The 22953-nt window shown below is 45.4% G+C and overlaps 1 protein-coding gene and 1 long non-coding RNA gene across 6 annotated transcripts in view; one reads left to right on the top strand and one right to left on the bottom strand.

The window, feature by feature from the left end:
• RFFL (ring finger and FYVE like domain containing E3 ubiquitin protein ligase) overlaps window positions 1-22378 on the bottom strand; it is a 29491-nt gene extending 7113 nt beyond the window's left edge. Inside the window, exons 1-4 of one of the 5 annotated variants that reach the window (XM_063402518.1) lie at window positions 22243-22378; window positions 18714-18792; window positions 4303-4412; window positions 3443-3624 (exon numbers count right to left, since the gene is read on the bottom strand). In XM_063402518.1, the coding sequence (XP_063258588.1) occupies window positions 3443-3624; window positions 4303-4412; window positions 18714-18763 (342 nt within the window). In that variant the 5' untranslated portion in view covers window positions 18764-18792; window positions 22243-22378. The other 4 variants (XM_063402519.1, XM_063402522.1, XM_063402520.1 and 1 more) reach the window with 4 other exon arrangements.
• LOC134553152 (uncharacterized) lies at window positions 10410-15324 on the top strand. The gene is made up of 3 exons (XR_010081043.1): window positions 10410-10575; window positions 10973-11045; window positions 11152-15324. It is a non-coding gene; the product is annotated as an uncharacterized LOC134553152 (long non-coding RNA).
• Window positions 22379-22953: the final 575 nt, after the last annotated feature.

The following is a 22953-nucleotide window of genomic DNA, read 5'->3' as shown; positions in this document are numbered from 1 at the left end:
ACACCTCCAGGCCTCTCATTCAGAGCCTGTACTACACTCACAGTGACACTTACTGGAAAGAATCCCCATTTCCTGCTCAAGCAGGACATTTTAAGACATGAACATTTCTACCACAGAGAGAAACTCTTGAAACCTCATCTCGAAACTGCTGTCTGGGGGCCTGCCAAGGAAAAGTGACTTTCACCAATCACAAAGCAAGGCAGGAAGGGCAATTTCCACAGAATATCCCGTTTGGAGGAGTTTTCCTTAACTTCATCACCACAAAAAAATTAGTATGTAATTGACTTCTTGTGACCCTGTGACTGCAGGAGCAATCCTGTTCCTCGGGAAATTTTCAGGGCAGAGGCAGGAACTGATGGCTGTGTGTGCCTAGAGCAGGGGAACAAAACAAATCCACAAAGGCAGAGAAGTGGACAACAGCCCTGTTGGTAACACTTCTGAATCCCCCATGGGAACAATCAGAAGAATTGAGATTAAAAACCCCAACGACACAAAAACTGCACAGAACAACCCAAAAGCCTGAAGCAGCCCCACTTTTCTCTGGCAGGGGAACCCCTGTACTGCCAAGGACCTTCCAGCAGCCACAAACCCCTGCTTGGGCACTCCCATCCTTGGGTATCACAAAGCAAACACAGCACAAGGGCTGTGCTATCAAACACGTACTGCAATTAACAGTAATGCTGCCTCAGTTATCAAAGGATACGTTTGGGAAGTGAAAATAAACCCAGGCATGTCTTTGATTTAAAGCATCCTTTAGCACTAGGATTTATCTTCAGAGAAAAAAGCCTCCCCAGCCTTTATCTCAGCACCAAGGGTTTAAACATGGACATTTTGGCTACATCTCACCATCAAGTACATCTTACAGCTTCACTGAACTCTGACTGAAAGGGCCGTGATTCAAGGCACTGTGTTCTTCAGAAGGATTAGTTTCAAATGTTGTTGTACATTAAAACATGTACCTAAAAGCTCAGGCCACATCTGACTGCTGCTGACAGCACAGTCAGCATGCTCAGACAGCCCTGAGATGCTTTCTGTGGGGTTTTTGTTGGTTTGTGGGGTCTGGGCTTTTTTAAAGCGATCTAGGCTGTCCTTGTGGCCACCAGTGCAGAAGGAAATAATTCTTAACCACTTTATTTCAGAATAAACATTAACTGGACACTGGAGTTCAAAGGTGCTGCCTCTCCCAGGAGAGAATGCAGTGAGTGGGGTTCTCCATAGCAACAGCCCTGAGGAATCAGCATGGCTCACAAACACAGCAGGGATGTTTCCAGCTCCCTCAGGCCTCACGGGTGAGCTCTGACTGCCCCTCCTGCTGCTGTTCCAGTGTTCCCCCTGTGCTCCAGTCACTGCCAGAGATCCCTGGGGCAGCAGGGAGGGGGGAGGAGGTTTGGGAGCCCCCTTTGGAATACAGAACAAAAACCTCAGACTCATTCCCTGAGTCTGGAGCGGGAGCGGCTGGACACGAGCACGGGTACAGACACCAGATCCCGCAGGGAAAGGGGGAAGCTGCTGAGGGCAGGGATGCTTTCAACAACTTCAGCAGATCCTCTACAATTTGTGCACCAGAGCTTTTCCTCTCCCCAGCCAGAGCTCCCCTGGATCCACTGATGGCTCTGTACAAGGCTCTAAGGGCAGCTCATCCAGAACAGTATTTAGGAGACACTGGGGGAATCAGGGCTGTGGTGCTGCTGTTGAGCTCACGACTGCCTGAAATGGTTTCATTGCAGAATTATCTCCATCCACTATTTGCAGCCATGGCCAACAGCAAGTGCTGGGTCCAGGGTAACCCTCTCCACAAGCATTTGTGAGGACACGTGGCTTAATGAGGACAATGTCAAAGACAACGTTACAGAGTCACGAGCAGGGACAGCCCCAGTGCAGCTGACCCAGCACCAGGAGAAGCCTCAGCACACTCACACACCCCAAAATATATCAGCAGAGTTTGATTGCTGAAGCAAGTACACTTCTCAGTGCAAAAATCCATCAACATCCCTCTTGTCCTGGGAGTAGAATGCAGCAGCTCTGCCAAGGCTCATCGTTCCTCAAATGTGTGTCCTCATGCATAAATAAGAAGTGCAAAGAAAACCAATTTATGAACTTCCCCATATAATCTAAAAGGGCTGTAGCCAGAATTCACCATTATATTTAAATTCTCACATATTTAAGTTCAGTAACTATAGATCAGACACTTCTTAAGCCACAGAGTGTGCACACAGAACAGTTTTCCTCACTGGAACACTTTCAAGCAGCATTACAGGACCCACCATGTCCAAATAATGCCCCAGGCACAGTTGGCTGTCGAACTAAGTCTTGCTGTACCAATTATTTTGGCATTTATATACCCACAAATCAAGTTTACAAGCAAGATAAAATAGATTTGGGTTTGGTCTGGGGCTATTTTTGCTCAGCAGTTCCACACACACCCTCAAAAAACTTCACTGCCTTTTAGACTGAGCAACAATACCTTGGAAAACAGGCAGGCAGATCTTCCTTTACTGAAAGCACAAACATTATTAAACTTCTTGCCACAACATTTATTTTTAAAGGATATTGGTGTTTTTAAATAAGAAATTTAATAACTCGTGTTCAAGTTAAGTGATTACCAGCAGCTTGGCTTTCTCACTGAGGATTTCCAGTCACACTAATGATGCCTGTTAATTGTGACAGAGTGACTGAAGGCCCAGCACAAGGGGAGCTGTCTCCCATAGGGAATGTGCTCAGAGCTGAGGAGGTGTGCATGGAATGTATGAAAAAGGCATATTGTATGTGTGGCTCTACGCAGATATTTACTATATGTAATCTGATAGATAGAAATGTTATACTATATTGACATTAGAATAATGTAGTGAATGTAGTTTTGTAATTAACAATAAGTTATAGTACAATAGAAGCTGTGTATGTGTGTTATATTTTTTTGCTCAAGAAGAAAAATTCCTCAGCACAGAGATAACATTCACAGAGGCCCCTAAACCTTACAGAGGCCCCTAAACCTTCTAGTGAAGAAGAATTTATGGCCTCTTATCCACAGAACCCAACTTTCTCAAGGATGTATGCTCTCATGCGTTCTTTTAATTAACAGAACGCTTTTGTGACAAGAAACAGCTGAAAATTACTTGTTTTACGTAAGATATGAATAGTCATAAACCGAAGGCTTAAAAAAGAAGATTTCTCTTTGTTCTGGCCCTTCTCCTTCGCAGCCTTTGTCTGGGAGGGAGGGGGGACAATAAGCCCGGGCTACCTTCTTTGCTTTTATTGTCTCATTATTTGTCCTGTCTCTGAAAACTTTTTAAACTTTTATTATTGTATTAATATTTTTGTAACCAATTTTTATTCTTTATTAAATTTTCATAAATTTCAAAAAGCGAGTGATTGGCGTTTATCACAGAATGTGTCTGTAATTAAAGGAGGGAGGCTGCCCGGGCAGGGCAGGCTGTGCACTCACCTTGCTGGAGGAGCTGTCGAAGTGCATCCCGCAGGCCTTGCAGCTCTGCTCTGCAGTGGGAGAGGGGAAGGAGCTGTAGCCGGGGTTGGAGTAGGCCTGGGCTCGAGCTGCCGGCGGGGGCTGCATCTCCTCAGGGGAGCCATCCACACAGAACCAGTTACAGCAGCTGGCCCACATGGTACCTGTGAAAAAGGCTTGTTGTGTGTGTGGCTCTATGCAGATATTTACTATATACAATAATGCTAGGTAGAAAAGTTATGCTGTATTGACATTTGAATAATATAGTAAATGTAGTTTTTAGCATTAAGTTTTAGTAATAAAAGAATTGTGTGTAAGATATTTTCTTTAGCTCAAGAAGAAAAGAAAAAAAAAAAAAAAAAAAAAAAGGTGTTTCTCAACAGAGATAACAGTTACAACAAGAAGAAGAGAACCCCCCCTTAGGACTTTCAGCAGACAAGATGCAGATCTCCCTGCATCCACAGAAGCCACCTGGTCAACCCAGACTGAATCCACACGAACCACCTGGTCAAGCCCAACTCCTGGACGCCCAGGATTAGAAGGGGGACTCTGGGCAAACGGGTCTGTCTTAAGATAAAGATTGCATAATTTTGAAATTTTGGTCTTCAAAAAGGGGACATTCCTCCCGAAGGAGGCCCTTCTCCTTCACAGCCTTTGTCTGAGAGGGAGGGGGGACGGTAGACCCGGGCTACCTTCTTTGCTCTTATTTGTCTCATTATTTGTCCTGTCTCTGAAAACCTTTTTAAACTTTTATTATTGTATTAATTTTTGTAACCAATTTTTATTCTTTATTAAATTTTCATAAATTTCAAAAAGCGAGTGATTGGCGTTTATCACAGTACCTGCAGGGAAACACGGGTCAGGGCTGCCAGGGAGGTGACAACAGGGCAGGAAGTGCTGCTCAGCTGCCCACCGTGGCTCATTTGGAACAGCGCCTTTGTCACCTCTGATCCTTCCCGCACACAAACCCCACACGCACAGTCCAGCCCGATGGTGAGAAGGGACAAATAAAGATCAAGAGAATTTTATCACTAATACTTCAGTGAGTTAAGAGACTGCAGTGAAGATAAGATAAAATTTATGTTCCACTTGGTTGTATCAGATTCTGAGTTTGCTGTTAACAGGCTGTTTCTATTTCACATTAAGCTGTAATACTTACCAGGACGTAATAATGCATCAGGAAAAGAACACAAAAGCTCAAATTATATGGCACAGAACAGCTAAATAAAATCAGCAGGATCATAGATGGCTATTCCTCAGCTTTATCCTAAATCCCTCTTCAGATTTACAGCTACAAATCCAAAAAGATAAAATAAAAGCAAGGACAGCCAAGCCACTGAAAACACAGTGCAGTTCTCAGCTGAATTTACAGCATTACAAGGCTGAATCATCAACAGCAGGTCAATGTCAGTAATGTAAGAAAATCAAATACTGGCTTTGGTAACTTGCTTGATAAAACAACTGCAGCTGAGACACAAAATCACTTGTTTATTTTTTCAAGTCAAATTTTATATGTATACACACACATATATATAGGCAGACTTACTAAAAATCCTAACACCGTCCAGTGCAAAATGCTCAGTTCCAAAGTCTTCCCAGACCACCTCTGCTGCAATATTCCAGAAATACACTGCTATAAACTTGCTTTTGGGAGTTTACAAAGAAATCTGAATTCATCTGGGCATTCAGTTTCTGGAGCACACACCATGTGTCATCACTTACAGTTAAACTGAATACAAATTGCCTCCTCTGCATTTCTGCTCTCACATGGGAGTTCCTGAACTGTTTCTTTTATGTCTTAAAAATCAGCTCCCTCACTGATAGTGCTCAGCAACTGCTTGGTTTTATAAACTTCTGGAAATAAAACATCTCTCAGCTGCACAGCCAATTCATTGCTTTTTGTTCAGTAAGTTTTGCCACGGTGAAACTCCAGATTCCCAAGGGAACGGGGCTGGTATGAATCCTAAAGGTTATTGGGTATAATACATTCTTTTTTTAAGCTGTGCTGAATCTTTGGGGCTGATGTAGTTGAATTGGGAAGCTTTTGCACTCTGGTGCTGTTCCAGGATCTGCTGCTTTAGTGGCATCTTTAATCCTTTCAAACCCTGCTGAATTTGGCTGGTTGGAGTCCCTGCTGTCCTGGACAGAACTCTTTCAAACCCCACAGTGTGAGCTCAGCCAGGAGCCCTCCCTGCAGCCTCAGCACTTTGCAGTGTTTGAGGGCAAATCCACACATTCACTCTGTGGATTCATGGTGATGTGTTCATTGCTGCAGTGGAAATGACACATGGGCTGGCAAGCAGAGCTCAATAAATGGTGTGGATTGCACTTAGGCTGGCAATGAGATCCCAATAAATACATGGAGGAAAGCAGTGCACGAACAGAAATAACCTATCATCCATCTGTGTTAGCTCTGCCCTGCAATCAAACACACACTTTAGATGGCACACATAAAAGAAACAATTACTCTTTTTCTCACTGCACGTTAATTTCTAAGCTCTCTCTGTCCCACTTAGAAGTTAACAGAGCCTTTCTTTTGCAAAAATACAGAATTTGTACTTGAAATCACGCTCTTTGGAGCTGTAATTTGTTCAAGGAATCACAAATCTAAACAACGTGAAAGCTGCACAGTCAAACAAGCACTCCCAGCCTCCACAGCAGTGGAAAACTGTGTCCAGAGTTCAGCTCCCTTCCTGTTTCAAGGACCCCTGCAAGCTGAAGGCCACCCACGATAACAGAATACACAAATGCTACTGCCTGCCCCCAAAAACTTTGTTTTCCTAAAAAAAGACAGCCTACTAATTCACTCTGGAACATTGCAACATGTCAAACATTGGGAAGAAAAACACAAGGCAGTGCACAAACTGGGATAAAACAAGAGAGAGCTCAACATTCAGCTGGGGTTGTAGCTCTGTGACTGCCAGGAATTAAAAGGCCAACAAAAAGCTCAGATGTTGCTTCAGAAGAACCTTAATCCTGCTCAACTACAAAAGCACTGAAGGGAAATGCCCATAAACAAACAACTTAACAACCAGGACTGTCCTCTGATGTGTGACATTTTTCCAAAGGTGTCTCTGTTCTGGAATAGAAAGGAGCACACATGGAAAACACCTCTGTGCAGCTGCACTAAGATGGCAGCAAGATAAGGTAAGATTCAGCAGCTGCTTCAAGAGGGATTTTCCATTGTTCTGGACAGGATCAGCTTTAGAGCCAAGGAAATGAGCACTGCCCTGATAGAGGACTCAAAGTCAAAAGCAGAATGCCTCAGTGGAATTTCAGGATGACAATCTCCTCGATAACTCTACAATGTTTGCTACAGCAAAATGATTCCCTTATTTGTTCTGTTACCCATCCAGAGGTACATGTTCAGCACAGTCCAAGGAACTGCTCATTTCCCCAAGGGATGGGTGGAGGGATGGATGGATGGATGTGTCAGTCTGAGGGTCAGAACCACAGTACAAATCCTGCCCTGTACAAATCCTGTCAATCCCCTGCAAAGGAGCTGCTGTTCTGCACCCAAGGAGCTCCACAGGTACACCAAAGCGACAAATTAATGTCCAGACAAAAAAAACACCCATTGGAAAGAGCTACTTCTGTGTGTGTGTGTTCCAGGGCTGGGAAAATACTTACATTGACTTGGCTAATAACAGTGTGGCAGCTTGGACAACTTAATGACAGCATGGATTTCAGGAATTCTTGAGGCACATCTTGAATAAAAGATGTGGCCTTACTGGCATGGCTGACATTACAGGCACTTCTGGAAGCAGCATTATCCTTGGCCAAGGTGCCTGTACTGCCTGATGGAGCCACAGAAACAACTGCTGGAGCCACGCAGCCCAGCTGGGTTTGGCAAACTGGAAACTCCATGGCAGGCACCCAGCAGCGATGCTGGCAGCCAAAAACCACCTGCCCTAAACCCTAAGTGCACGTTGTGCTTAGAGCATCTGCCAGGGCAGAGGGAGAGGGAGTTTCATCAAGGGTGGAGACACAAGATCAAACAGTCTGTCCCGGACCTGCAAACACATCCACCCACACGGCAATCAGCACCTTGGGAAGATGGGGTTTCATCTTCTCTCCTGAGCTGCTTTAAGGAAAGCCAGAAGAAATCCAATAAATGGCAGGGAGGTGCTTGCCATGGACAAAGTAGTGCCAGCACTCCACCATGCTCTGCTGGACTGCTTTTATTGATTTGATTATTTATTTTTCCAGTACAAAACTGGGCACGCCATGACTCTCTTCACTGGATTTAAACAAGAGAGTGAAATTCGTTTCATTAACCCGTTCTACACAACACCACAAGTTCTGTATTAATTTAATTCTGAAGGAAGTACCAGTGATGTCAAAGTCTCCCTCCCATACATAGTTGAAGACAGGATTCCTAATGCAGGCCTGGATTCTTATACTTTCCATCTTAATTTTAAAAAGTGTTTGAACTCAGGTTCTCAGTTTATATGCAATATCACTGCTATAACCTTGCTAGCTGGAGTATCAGGGATCACAGCCTCCACACAGGATTTGTTACACATGCTGTTTGGATTTCATCAAAGGCCAGGCTGTGGCTGCAGAGGGAAACTGTGGTTTATGTTTGAATATAAAACCTGCCTTTATTTTCCTAAGGGTACAAACAACAAGGGACTAGAGCAAGCAAAGGAGCATGTCGGAATCAGTGAGCTTCCAGCTCTGAATAATAAAGCTCTCGAGGACTGGGTTTGGCTTCTTTTCGTGACTGCTCAGGAATTCAGCAGCTGGAATGCAGCAGCACCAAGGAGACACTTGAATCAAGGGATGAAAAGGAACTGAGCTCCCAGGAGCAGCTGATTTTACTCCCACATAAGCAGAAACCACAGCAGCAAGTACTGCTGCTCCTGAGAGGTCTTTAACCACTGGAACAGCAGGGCTGATGACCCTCGAGGCTACTGCAGATGGAGCTGGGTGCCAAAGAGGGAGGGAGGTGCAAAAGAGCAGCTTTGCCAGAGCCAGCTTCCCTGCAGTGCTGTTTGCTCATCATCCCCACAGCTGCCCTCACACCTCCTCTCTTCACCATCATGAGCTGCTTCTCCATCAGCTCCCTGAACCACTCTGCTCCTCTCTGCCCCTCATCCACTGAGACACACCCTCCTTCCCACTCCAGAACCTTCTCACAGCCTCCAGAACCTGCAGCGAGCAGCCACAGATGCTCTGCAACAACACAGGTCTGACCTGGACACACTGATAAAACACAGCTTTCAACACAACACACCAACCCTGGGATAATGCTGATCACTAAATCATTCGTTCCTGCCACTTGTAGTAGCTGGAAGATCAAGGAAATTGTTCAGAGGCCAGAAGAAGGCAGGGTGGCTTTAAAATACTCATGTATTGGTAGCTCACTTTTAAAATTACTGGTTTGGTTATTAATCCATGCTGTAGCCCCTGCAAAATGAATCAGATCTCACTTTGATGAATGCTGCTTGAAATGGTTGAGGGATTTAGTGAGTTAACCACCTTGGTGCCCCATTAATAGTGTCGCACAATTGCTCATTGTTACAATTTACTACTTTTTTTTTTAATATCAACAAACCTGTACTGATAAGAAATGCCTTGCTAAAATTAGTTTCACTAATGACCTACCACTTACAAACTGAATTCACTGTTAGATCAAAAACAGTATTTGCTTGATAACAGAGCTACAGAATAATCTGCTCAAATGCCACTTATGCACAAAGTATTATTTTTATCAGCCTTTGTCCCAGGCACAGACCTGAATTGTGATAAATGGGAGCAGCCATATGTTGGGACAGCTGGAAAAGTCAGCAAATGAGCCACTTGCAGAAGGAACAAGGGAAGGAAGCAGGTTGCCAGTCTGGGCGTGACATTTGCAGACATGGCATCTCAACCAGGAGAGAACAGGAGAAAAGGAAGAGATGGGACACAAATCTGTCACAAGGAATGCACATCTAAATTACTGTATAAAATAACTGGACTGAGACTGTCAGATTTTTATGTAGGTACAGGAAAAATATGTTTATGAGTAAAGGTACTAACTCACCTGTGCCCAAGGGGAGAGCATGCACACCTTGAAAAAATGAGTAAATAAATACCAGCATCACATACTGGATCACAGCTAGAAACAGGAGTGTTCAGGTGGGGGAGACACAAGAAACTGTGTTATGGAAGGAGGAAACACTTTTCCATTTTGTTCTGTGCCTTCCAAAAGCCTGGAGACATTTCCCATCCCTAATCATCTAAAATGCAACAGCAATAATCCTTACGAAGACAAATACTTAATAGCTCACCAGTCTGATCAGCAACTTTGATGTCAGTTTAAAACTCTTCAGGTGAGACCCTGGTCAGCTACAAAGGCAGAGTGCTCAGGTCAGTCCGCACCGAGCGCTCAGAACAGGGTGTCCAGGATTTCTGTGTCCCTTGGTTGTGATGCTGTGCATCCAGGAGTGCCTGTAGTGCCGGACACATCAGGGGATGCCCTTGAACAGCACCCCCATCCTCACGTCCAGAGGCTGGCCAGAGCAGGCTGGCTCTGGCACCCCATTCCCAACGCCGCCTACACCTTCCCCGTGGGATGCGTGCAGTCCCTGGCTGGACGAGCAGCTCGCACCCACCAGCGATAATCCATCTCCAGCTCCTCTTCTGCACAGCTGCACCTGTGCTTCTCCACCCCGGAGCTGCCTCCAAAAGCCTCCGTGTGTGGGCTCAGGAACCTCGGCGGGCTCAGCAGATCCCAGCAATGCAGGCAGGAGCGGATCCCGGAGCGTGGCACACAGCCGGGTTCGGCAGCGCGGCCGCTCCGAGCGTGCGAGCCCAAAGGAAGGGAACCTGGCCACGCACCAGCATTTTAATGAAGGAAGTGACATCCATTTACCACAGAGCGGAGAGTAAACAGGGCAGCCCGCTGGGGCAGGGCGCAAGGCAGAGCAGGAAAGAGCTGGAATGGGGCCACAGGCGTGCAGCACAGCCACACACAGCTCTGCTGAAACGCCAGCGCCTTCAGCTGCTGCTGAGCCCACAGAAGCACCACAGCCACTGCCCGCTTGCGAGGTACAGAGGAAATCCTCGTGCAGACAAAGCCCCTTTTATGCTGCCATAACCTGGTTTACGTTGAGCAGACCATTTGCCAGGTAAACCCTTGGAAAACTGGCTTAGCTGAGGGGGAAATTATGAGTTCTTAAATACATGACAAAAATCCAGCAGGTATTCCAAGAGCACTGTGCAGCTGTACCAGTGCTCATCAGTGCTCCCAGCAACACTTGATGCTGTTTGGGAGGTTTTGAGACAGATCTCTGCCCAAAATCCCACCAGCACTGTTACAAGCACAAAGGATCTCAGCTTCACGCACCTCTTTGAAACCAGAGAGCTGCAATCCCATTTGAAATGGAGAAAACGGTTTTAGAAAGCTGTGGGATTTCTAGAGCATTGCCTGGAAAGCTAATTCCAAACCAGACACCTTCTCACTTGACTCCCAGCTTTGCACCTAGAATTGCAAACTCAACTCTTGCCCACTTTCCCTCTCTGTAGCACAAGTAATACCAAATTTCTCCCATTTTATCATGAGAAGCTTGAAAAATCTGTAAGGAACTGGATAGCTGAGGTGAGTATTATTTTAACATAAACTGTTTATTTTGACCCAAAGTTGCATTTTATATATTGATAAAATATTTAGATAAAAAGTTCTTTTTGCTATTAACTGTAATTAGGTCTCAAGACATCTGCCGAGATGGAAAGTCAACTGCCTTTTTCCTTTGCAAGTCAGACATTCTTCCAGCAAGTTGACACAAAACACAGTGATTAATGAAACCATGTGCTTTTAGAAAATTATTTTTCTTCCCCAGTCTATCTCAATTCCTTAGTCCCATACCTGTTCCCAAGGGACATACTGTGACTTCGGGCTTATCTCCCTTCCACTCTCCTGTTATGCTGAAAAACAATACAAAAAGTTGCTGTGCTCTTTCACACTGGCTTGATATTCATCAGCAAGGCTGAATTAAGTCAGTTGTAATTATAGCATGGAGCAAGTCAGGAGGAGAAGAAAGGAGACTCTGGAGAGCCAAGATTCCAGAGCACTGTTTTGTTACCATTCCCAGCATCCTGCATGGGTGGCTGTGTCCCTATCCTTTGTCTCACACCCAAAAGTATCACTGAAAGTGGAAGATCTCCATGAAAACGTCAGTAAGGAGCAGTCCAGGAATCCTGGAATATTCCCTCCTGATTCAACCAGTCCTTTTCATTATGGAGAAAAAGATCTATGCTGGATTTTTCTCTCCAGTCGTTCTTATCCTCACAGTTTTTCTTGGATTCAGCTGCATGGGTCACTGCTAAAACTGTAATTGCAAAAGGTAGCAATGAATTCTCTGAAAACCTGAACATTTAAATAACTGCAGCTTCCCTAACCAGCCCTGCTCCAGGAAGGTTCCATCCTACCCAGATTTCACCCCAAAACCCACCTCGACCATGACAGCCACGTGGCAACAGCTGAGGGAGGTTTCCTGGATCTGTGCCCACCTGGAAGCCACAAAGTGGCTCCAAAGGCACAGCAGAAACTTTTCAGGGAGTTTTCCTCCTCCTCTCCACACTACAAATACCTCCCTCTCTCAGCAAATTTTACAATGCCCAGAATAGAACCTTGCTGAAAATAAGTTTCTGTTGTGCTGCAAAACACTGCTGTGGAGTCAGTGACTTCAGTGTTTGGGTATTACAAACAGACAGGGGCAGATCCACAGTTTAACCAGTGAACAGCTTGGAATCCCCTCTGCTGAAAGGTGATTTCACCATGGAAGAAGGTATCCACTGTCAGATGGTTTAGTGATAACCTTCTGCTAAATAAGGGAATTCAGGGAGCTGCGGAAAAAAGGGGAGGAGAAAGGATATAAATTTGTATTTTCATCACATCTTGAGTTCCCTACTTCAGGTAAGAAGAGATCAAGCTATTTCCATTGGAAACCCTGGCCCTAAAGGCCTCTGGTTATAATTACACATCTTGTTTCATTATGACAACTGGATAAATTATATATTCACCAACAGTTGAGCTTTGGAATGAACAACAAGCATAGGGGGCAGTTAAAAGGAGAAAAGAGAGGTGCATTATCCCAGATACAGCTCCTCAAACTCGGGATTGGACAAGACTAGCCAGAATTACATGAAGTTTCCCTAAAACTGGGACTGCAGTTGGCCCTAAAGCTCCACAGACTCTGGCCTATCACTGTGTCTCAGGCACCCAGACGTGAGTGTGTTTGCTGATAAATTACAACACCTCTTGGAAACCCTGGAAATTACTTGTCGTGCCAAGCTATGGTTTCATTTTTAACCAGTAAACTTCTAAATTTCACCCCTCCAAAATCAAAACATAGTCTCAAAATTCCTCACATGCCAAACCTACTCTTCTCCCCACCTTATTCCAGGAGCTGCTGGCAGAAAATGAACCTAAACCCCATGGAATTTATACAAGTGGAAAAGTGTACGTGCAGTGGGACTGGATGCACCACAGCTCTGTGCAGACTGGCAGGCAACCTCTAACCTATTTAACTGGAGTCTGAAAAAAGATAATTTTTATTTGGCTGGACTGAAACAGATCTGGATGTATACAACTGAGGCACATTGTAACGAATGCAAACACTGCAGACTCATTTCATAGCTATGCCTAGTCCAAATTAATCTGAATTCAAATCCAAACTAGGTGGTGAAATAGGATAAAATGCAGCTGCAGATCTTCTCCTTCAGCACACACGTACAAAGAGCCACACAGACGTCACACCCGACATGGTGTGGGAAGATCTGCCCTCCCAGGCTGCAGAAATACTTAGAAATTAGTCAGCAGTTAAAAAAAGGTCCAGGATGTTGAGTACAAACCTGAGGACTGGTTTTGTTCCTGAGATTACAAAAGATAGCGCGATAAAAAAGTGAGTTTATTTATGGTTACCTTTAGTCACCTTATCTGTGGACAAGGGAAAATACCCCACTCTCACCTGAAGGAAGTTAATACAGGTGGAACTTTGAGAGCGACTTTGAAGTTGTACTCTGAAAGCATTTCCATAAATATTATTCTTGTGCCAATCTCCATTTAGCACGGAAGTATTTGAAATTCAGAATTGCTTACACGCAGCCCTGGAGAAGAGCTTGAAAACTGAGGGAAAGTTCGAGCCTTAGCACCCAGTGTGTGCCAGCAGGATGAGCATGAACTCTCTACAGCATTCATGGGACAGATGTTGTGGAAAAGTCCATTTCCAACCATCTGCAGTGTTTGTTTCCAGGGCTGGAAGCTTCTACATGGGTTCCTTCACTAGCATCCTTGTTTGACTGCTGTGCCTCTCTCCCTCCAGTCTCAATCTCCTCAGAACATTAAGAACTGAGAAATCGAAAAAAAAGCAGCCTGAAATGTGGGCTTTATTCAAACAGAAACATGAACAAACCCAGCAGCCATCTGGTCCCATGGTTTTGGTTGCTGAGTTGAGGGGCCACATCCTGAGGAGATTCTGCAAGACCTCACACAGGGGCTCACAAACCCTTCAAGTAAACATTTGTCTCTGGGAACTAAAGCCATGATCCAAAAAAAGGTAATTCTCCTTTACTGCCACATCTCTATACATCAGTCATGGCAGAACATTGAAGTTCTTTGTCAATCCTTTTAATCACCTGTGTGCAGCACCACCAGAGGCAGGACAGGCATCCTTGGATGGCAGAGCCCTCCTAAACTCACCCAATTCACGGGATCAAACAAAGTGCAGAACGTGGAATCCCAGTGGGATCCAACCCAGAGGATGTGTTTTTACAGAAGACTGAGAGGACAGGAGGGAAGGAAAGCTTCAGGCAGGGACCTGCATCTCCTGCATGCCCTACCTTTGTCACAGAGGGGAGATTTCCCATATATGGCCCAAGGCAGCAGGGTCACATTGCAGTGCAGGCTTCTGGCAAGCCCAGACATTCAGACACCATGAGTCAGTGCTCCAGAAATCACTCGGGTTTAGAAACCATCAAATCTGCTTTTGGTTGGGTTTTTTAATTCACCTTCAGTTGGGGTTTTTCCTTCAACCTCTGCACCATCCCATTTTCATTTTGCTCCTCTGTAACTGGCAGGAGCATTTCTTTCGATTCTGGGGTTGTTTTGCTTTGTAAAATGACAGACAAGATTTTCATGTTAAACTAAATCCTGGTGTCAGGGCATGAAAAATAAAACCAGACCAACTATCATGGAGTTTGGGAACATACTAAGCTGTCTTGTACTTTCACACAGCTCTCTAACAACAAAGAATACTTATTTTTAAAATAAAACCTCAAAACATGTTCACTTCTGTCCTCAGATCCCAAACAACCATTTATCTGGCATTTCAGCACAACCAGACAGGACTGCTGCCAGTAAGAAGTTCCCTATGACACAATCTTTTCCACCACTGACCTGATAACATCAGCATGACCTTTCTTCTCTTTTGAACTCTACTTTTCCCAGTTCAATAGTTCAGCAGAAACTGATCCATTTTTGATTACACAAACAAAATCAGATACCAGATAGTCCTATTAAAAAAAAATTCCAAATTTCAAAATATATCATTGGGTAATTATTTTCAGATTAGTAATGGGATAAATAATGTGGGAAAATTCAGGGTGAGGATTTTTAGTTTCAGTTTCCAACTCTGTGAGTCTGGGCCACTTCAGTTCTCTGTGCCGGAGTTTTCCATAAGCAAAATACAGATAATGCCCCATCAGGGAATGGAATCAATATTTCATTTCTTTAAAGCAGTACTGTACTCATAATGGAATTAAATACTTTGAGAGAACTGCAGAGCTCATAGAAATGAGACACTTAAGGGAAGAAATGCCTCCTTGCAATTCTGCAGAGCATCCTAACAATTCTACAACACGTAATATAAACAGGACAAAACAAGATGATTGTGAGGCCAAATTCATGTTTGACGCAAGTACAAAAGACAATGCAAGTCCTGAGGTTTTTGTGGCTTTTTTTGGGGTTGTTTGAACTCTTTCCCAGTTCACAATGAAAATTATGGTCAACATGCGGAATAAAATATTGCTCAAGAAGCTTGTTTTTACTTAAAGGGACAATTCAACTTAAAATTAAAAGTGTGACGGACAAATGTGGCCTTTAAAAAACCAAAATACTACAAAACAAAGAGAAGAAGTCTTGGGACTTACGGTGTGAAGGAGGCAGCATGTTGTCAAACTGCTGGCTAGGAAAACATCAAAGATTTTAGATTTCAAATCTTTTGTACATGTAGTAAAGAAACCCTTTTCCTTAGAAGTGTAGAAGGTTTGGTCAGTACATTTAGACCGTTTCCTCCACAATCAAGGATTAAGGCTGATCAGTCCAGCACACAGTGGACAGTAACAGTCGATACCCTTTTCTTCACATTTTCTTCCATTAGGAGAATTTTTAGGAAATACCAGTTTATTAGATTTAATGTCAAGCCAGCATCTCTTATTCCTGCCAGAGCAATAAAAGCTTTAGCTCATGTGTTATTAAGAGCCACATCCAGAAGTAAAAAAGCAAGCTCAGGCCTCCAGAACGACGTCTTACTGAGTGAGTTTGGCTTTGGGCAGAGCAGCACTGAGGGAGACAGGCCTCATTCCAAGAATGATCATCTTACTTCCCTCAAAGTAAAGCCTTTCATGACTCAGGCTGGGCTCTGGCCTACATTCTGTTGGATGAAAAGGCTTCATTATATGCAGCTGAACACATTGTTTGAAAACCTGATATAAATGGCAGCAAGAGCTGAACAAACTGAAATCGTGCAATGTTAAAGGTTCCAAGGGACCAAAATGGTAAAACTGTATTAAATGTGTAGTGTGTTCTCTCTAAAACACACATAATTTAAACCCTGAAATAGGTTTTCACCCATGGCAGAGTTCAGAGATGGTATCAGGGTGATCAGAGGAGGTTATTTGCTGATTTAAGGTGTCTCTGAAGGCAGATAAAAAGAAATGCTACCAGTGCTTTGTTCCTAAGTGTGTTGTTTTGCCATACATAAGCAGTCATTTAGGTGCTTTGAATTCCAGCTGCACACCTTGTAGGCATTCCAAGTCACTCCTGAAGCCCAGCAGTGAGCTAAACAACACATTTCAATTCTTTCCAGGAATTCCTTCACTCAGAATGACATTCCTGACTTCGGTATTTCCATTGCAAAAATCTGCCTGTGATTTGTACTTGGGTCAGGGGAGCAAATAACAAACAACAGCAATAAAGCAATTGTAATAAATAACAGCAGGAATAGAAAGAAGTAGTTTGTCAAAAAGGAGGCTGATGATTTGGGCTGTATTTTGTTAAATTCATGCTTCAACTCTTATTTCTCTTTTGCATGAGAGACAAAATCTTGCTCCTCCTACGGCAGAACCCTCTGCACAAGAAGATGCACGGTGACAGACAACATTTGACTGAGCTGACAAGGAACTCCATGATCCCCTGAATTTCCATCTGAGAGACATAAGGCATGGATTATGCAATATCAGCCTCTGTCTGACTGGCAGGAACCTGGGCCCTGAGCTCCAAGAGCATGAAAAGGCCCCTACATAAAAACCACCTTCGATTTCTACTTTTTGGATTATACAGTCAGAGGGGATTTGGAAATCTACACTTCGCTTGGAATCTGAAAAATAAACTGTTTCCAAACTCTCCTGCACTGCTTGTGCAAGGGCCTCAGGACAGGCAGGGATCTGGCCAGCTGTGCCACCAGCCACAGAAGCTGCATTTTAGAACTCGCCCTTCTCTGGAACAATTGGAACTTTCTCCAGGCTGAAGTCTGCACACAGAGCTCAGTGTTTCCCTGTGAGCACACAACAGCTCCATTATTGTTTAACTACCAAAAACCAGCTCCAACAATCTATCAAGCTCGACATTCTATCCGTCTCTGCTGCTAGCCCAGACTGCTGGGCACATATATAGGAAGAGGTTCAAGGATTCAGTAAGAAAAAAGTTATTTTGTTAATCTAAACAGAGATTTCCCTTCTTTTAACCATTAATTTGCCATTTAAAAAAACATTCAGGAACTCAGAGCCCTGTTTGTCCTCAGATTATCAAATTCAAGTGTCTATAAAGAAATCTATTCTAGCAGGTGAATAAAATCTCATTTTTAAGAGACATATAAAACAAATTCAAAGGTAATCCCACAGGGAAGGAATTGCTCAGTTGTGTTTCCAGCCTGGCCACGATTATTTTAACACCAAGCTACAGCAGAGCATGAAACTGCTGCTCATCACCCTCCACGGCCAGGGACAGCTCTGCTGGGCAGTTTTCCAAGTACTCATGGCCCAGGCAAAGTCCTGGGAAGCACCAACACTTCCATGGAAGCAAATTTATGAATGTGTGATGCAACCTCGTGGAGGATGACCTCAAACACAGGAACTGCTCCTCTGAGTGACGCTGGGGGAAGGACGCCTGGCAGCCACCCTCTGGTGCCAGCTCTGCTCTGAGCAAGGCATTTTGACATCAATAAAAAGCAGCATCACATCACTTTCAGTCCAGAATTCTGTGGGATGCAGTTCCTCACTCGTTTGAGGATGAGCAAATAAAAGCTTAAGTGGTGTGGATTCGGTGATGCCACTTGTGACACTGCAATTTGAAATCATCCATGTGTATATATAGAATATATAATGCCCAAAGGAACCATCCTTCTTGCAGCAGAGGTTACCACGCAACAAGCTACTCCCAATAGAGTGTATTTTAAATTTAAATTACATTTAATGAGTTTCAAATCTCACTTAACATCAGCCTAAACTAAAAGATTCAAAGCATATGCTCCTTAAGTATATTCTTATAAGCACATCCCACAACCTCCTGAATATAAATAAAAAGGTGGCAGCATTAAAAAAAGCTGATGTTTAATGAATATTTTAGTCTCCACCGAAATAAAATGTGGAAATTCCTATTCCAAGACTATTTGGCAGAGGAGGCAGAGGGCATTAGAGAAAGAAGCTTGATTAATATTTTTGAGTAAACTGAAAACCTCAAGAGCAATTAAAATGAAGAAGTTGTAGATTTTATAGACACTGAGAAGAATTAACAGCATCTCAGAACAACAATTCTTTCTAAAGAAAGGCCCTTATGGGAGCATAAATTTAACAAGGCAAAAAGGCCTTTCAGAGGTTAGAATAAGGCATCTCAGTCCTGAGGAAACCGGCTGAGAAAGAAGGAAAAACTTAATACAAAATCTGAATTCTGAATCTGACAGTCATACTCCTGGTTTCTTCAAGGAGAGGGTAATTTTTCAACCTTGCAATGTTGTTTGAAGACTAAATAATCAACTTTAGAGGCACCTACCAGCAGGGGCTTAGAAACCTTTGCATGTAGGTGAGTCCTGGTCCTGACATCAGCCCAGCAGTGACGGGATTGTCCCCACCTGTGAAACAGAGATTCCACTTACTGATCCCTGCAAAGCATTCCCTGCTCCCTGAACGCCAGGGGAGCTCACACTCCCAATCCCAGCTTCTGCAAGAACAGTCCCTGGGGAGGGGAGGAAAACAGGCTTGGTGGGGAACCACAGACAGGGATTGTCAGGGAGAATGACTGGAATGACTCTGGGGAGCCAGGCTGGGGTTTCACAATCAGGGGAGGGCTGGGGGAACATTTGCTGCAGGTAAATACGTGGAAGGGCAGAGCACAAGGCACAGGCAGTGCACAGCAGCACCAGAGGCCTCAGCAGGGCTCTGGCTGCACCTCCTCCAGAGCTCAGACTCGGGCATCCAGACTGCACCAATACCCAGGTGAAGCTGGCTGATGTCTGTAGCCAGAGCTGGAACTCTCAGCTCCAACTTCTTTTAACTCCCAGGTACTCAGAGGTCCTCTCCCTGCTCAGCAGCAGGTCACACACAGCTGTGTCCAAAAAAGGGCCACATGCACAGACTTTTCTGAAATTCTCATTATCCTGCTGCTCACAGCATGTTTCTTTAGGCACAAGAGCTTGGTTCAATATATTTTGATTTCTTATCCTCAGATCAGGACAGGTCAGAAGGTTTAGAAGAGATGGAGCCAGGGGATCTTTAATTAGGTGATCTTTAAGTTCCTTCCAACCCAATCCACTCTATGATTCCACATCCTATGAAAACCCACTGTAAGGGACAGGGAAGTAGCCTAACCCTAATTAAACATCCTTTTTCCTACAGTGAAACCAACACGCCCTAGGTGAGGAGAGCATTTTAGCCAGCCAGACCTGAGGACACAAACAGCAGTGCTGGGTCAGACACCGCCTGCCCAGCTCCACTGCCCCCTCCAAGCCGGCCCTGGAGAGCCAGAGGAGAGCAGAGCACAGAGCAGAGCGTGGAAATCTGCTCCCACCCCTCCAGGCAAAATGTGGTTCAAAGTCCAAACGCCAGGTTTAATAACAGCACTGGCAGCTCAGCTCAGATCATGCTGCAGCCTAATTGAAGAGTTTACAATCTCAGTTGCTATTAACAACAAACCGTGGTGCAAAGTTGCACAAGAAGTGAAAATGACACCATTTAACAAACAAACTAAACAACACAAACCCACACCGAGGTCAACAACAATAAAGAGAAAACTGAAGATGTGAAGAAGACAGATTTCAGTCACAAACTCAACTAGTGACCACTAACCTCCCAAAAACTCATATACATGATTCTTTTGTACCCTCAGTGCAGAGTAGTGCATTCAGCTCTCATTTCAGGAGCCAAATCACATGGTACCTGACAGTGAGAAAGACTGAGCCTCGCTGAAAGCCACCCTACTTTTTCCACCCTACAATTAAACACAACACTTACGTGATGCCTTCAAAACTATTCCAATTCAGCAAAAACATGAGCAATTAAGCATTAACCCATGAGCACCACCGTCCAGGCAATCAGCCTTTAATTAAAGGTTCAGCTGCTCCAGCTGAGTGGATGTGCAGTCACAGAGTGCTGCAGCTGGGTCACTCTGCTCCAGGATTCCCAGGCAAACACAGCAGCCAAAGGTGATGGTTTTGGTTCATTACACCCAATTGTGCCACCAAAAACAATTGTGATTACAGAGAAAGATTACAAGATGCCCCTTCCTGTCACTGTGGGCACAAAGGTTTTGAGATTCAGTATTTGATGGATGGAGGTAGGTAAACCCAAGGATCTGGAATTTGTAAGAAACAGTTAAAGCTCACCAGAGCTTTCTGCTCCACTTCTCAGCTCTGGAGAAATGAGGGAACAGTGGGAAAACAAAGGATTAAAACTCTTTGGGTTTATGCAATCATGTATATGCCTTAATGATCATCTGTTTTAAAATAAGAGCTTCAAAGTGTTGAAGTACAACCCACCACAGCGTAAACACAACAAAACACCAACTTCAAATGGACACATATCTCCCATCCTAATGATACAGAGAGCTAAAAAAGCTTCTTGTACATCCACTAAGTTCTTCACCAGCTCCACAGTGAGGTTAGAAAGAACAGAAAACTGCCACAGGTCCCTGCACTGCCGTGGAACAGCTCTCTCAAACCAACATTTGAAGCTGTGTCCTGTGCTCACCACTGAAGACACGCCGTGTGTCAGAGAGGAGGAAGTGAGCTCAAATGAAACACACAAATGAACCCCTTCAGTCTCAGCCAATTAAACATTACCCTGAGCACAGCCTAATCCAAGAAGCATAAAATTAAACCGTTCCTATCTACCCTTAACGCTACACTTGACTAAGCACGCCCGGCTGCCCTTGCAGTGCTGGAAAACACCGGAGGTTTTTCTGGAGAGCAACTGGTTCTTTATCACAGGGGCAAACACTGAGCCTGCCCATCCTCAGCCTTTTAACCTGAGGAGGCTCCCAGGACCCTGTTCTCACTGCAGAGCTGACATTTATTAACCTGCAGACACCAAAATACTGCTCAGAAAGCAGAGGATGAGTCAATACTTTCCCCACAGGAAACACCTTGACCTTCTTTACAGGAACAAACTGCTTGGAAGGACACTCGAGGACTTGTATTTTCTCAAACAACTTTTGCTTTCCGCAGCGAAAGAAGGGCTTGCTCAGCTTTCACTTTGCAGTACACCCCCAGTTTGGAGCAGAGAAAGAAATAATTTGCATCCTTAACACGAAATTACACTTAACACCAAAGAGACAATAATTTAAGCAGAGACCTCTAAAGAAGGCTGGTGCTTATCCAGAATTCCTCAGCTCTCACAGCAATTTGAGCGGAATAACCTACTGAACCTCAGAGGCCCTTTGGGAGCAGAACTCAGAACGGGAAGAGTTGCTCACCACTTTTAAACATGAAAAAAGAGGCTGCACCAGAGTTCCACTCCCCCTGTGAGGGAGCCCCTTGACCCCATCTCCCCAAAACGAAACCTGTCCCACTCCCAGCAGCCTGTACCCTGTCCTGTGCCCCCCAAGTCCTGGCAGCCCCTCCTGCCCTCTGTCCCTCTACACGTGCCAACACCCCGATCCAGTGCCATTCCCTCACCCCACAGCCCCTGGATAACCCTCAGTGACAACTCTACAGCCTCGTGGACCCCACATTTACCTGCCCCATCCACCCTTCTCTACCCTGCAGCCCCCATTGCACCACAGCCCCAAACCTTGGCAGCACCCTCAAAGCCTCACACACATCCCCAAACCCGGCAGTATCCTCACTGCCCCAAACCCTGGCAGTATCCTCACTGCCCCAAACCCCGGCAGCTTCTCCAAAAGCCTCACACACGTCCCCAAACGTGCCAGCCCCCTCTGTACCCCAATGCTCTACACTCCCCAAACCTGCCAGCTCCCCTCTGTGCCCCACCCCCGAAATCCTGTCAGCCTCACACACACCCAGCACTCCCCCCGAGCCCTCACAGCTGGCAGCCCCCCGACGCCAGCAGCGCCCAAATCGCCTCACCTTTCCCCCGAGGAGCTGCTCCCTGGTGGCGGCGAGGCCGGCGGGCCTGGAGCGGGCGGTCCCGTCCCGGTGCCGGCGCTCGGCGGCAGCGGCGCTATGGCAACTGCCCGCGGGGCCCGGCGGCCGGAGCGGCCCCAGGGGCGCCGGGCGGGGCAGCAACGCCCCCTGGCGGCCAGGAGGACTCCGCGCCGTCCTCAGCGGGCCGGGAGGGCAGCGCCGCCCGCGGCGGCTCCGAGGTTTGCAGGTTCGAGACCCGCCCCGGCAGGATGGGGGAGAGGAGGAGGAGGGGACACTGCGGGGTTCCCTGTGCGCCGGGGGAGTCCCTGGGGGGCGCACGGGGCTTATCGGGATTGCACGGGAAGTGAGCATACACCGAAAGATGACAGAATCAATCGGGATGGAATACATCTCATCGACCACACCGGAGTCCAGTCATTCCTTGACCATCCCACGGATGGTGACTCCACCACCGCCCCGGGCCGCCCATTCCAATGTTTAATCACCCTTTTTTCCTCCTAACGTCCCTGAACGTAACCTGAACCTCCCCTGGCACAGCTTGAACCCCCTCATCCTGAGATACAGAGGCAGACACACAGCCAGGTGGACAGAGACACGGACACCCATCCCTATACACGTACACACATACATGCACTCAATGCGTGTAGACACACATTTATATGAGTATTTTATATGTGTCAAGGGCAAATAAGC

This window comes from Prinia subflava, chromosome 8 (assembly GCF_021018805.1).
Source record: "Prinia subflava isolate CZ2003 ecotype Zambia chromosome 8, Cam_Psub_1.2, whole genome shotgun sequence".
NCBI classification, from domain to species: Eukaryota; Metazoa; Chordata; class Aves; order Passeriformes; family Cisticolidae; genus Prinia; species Prinia subflava.
This window is presented reverse-complemented; position numbering and strand designations above follow the sequence as displayed.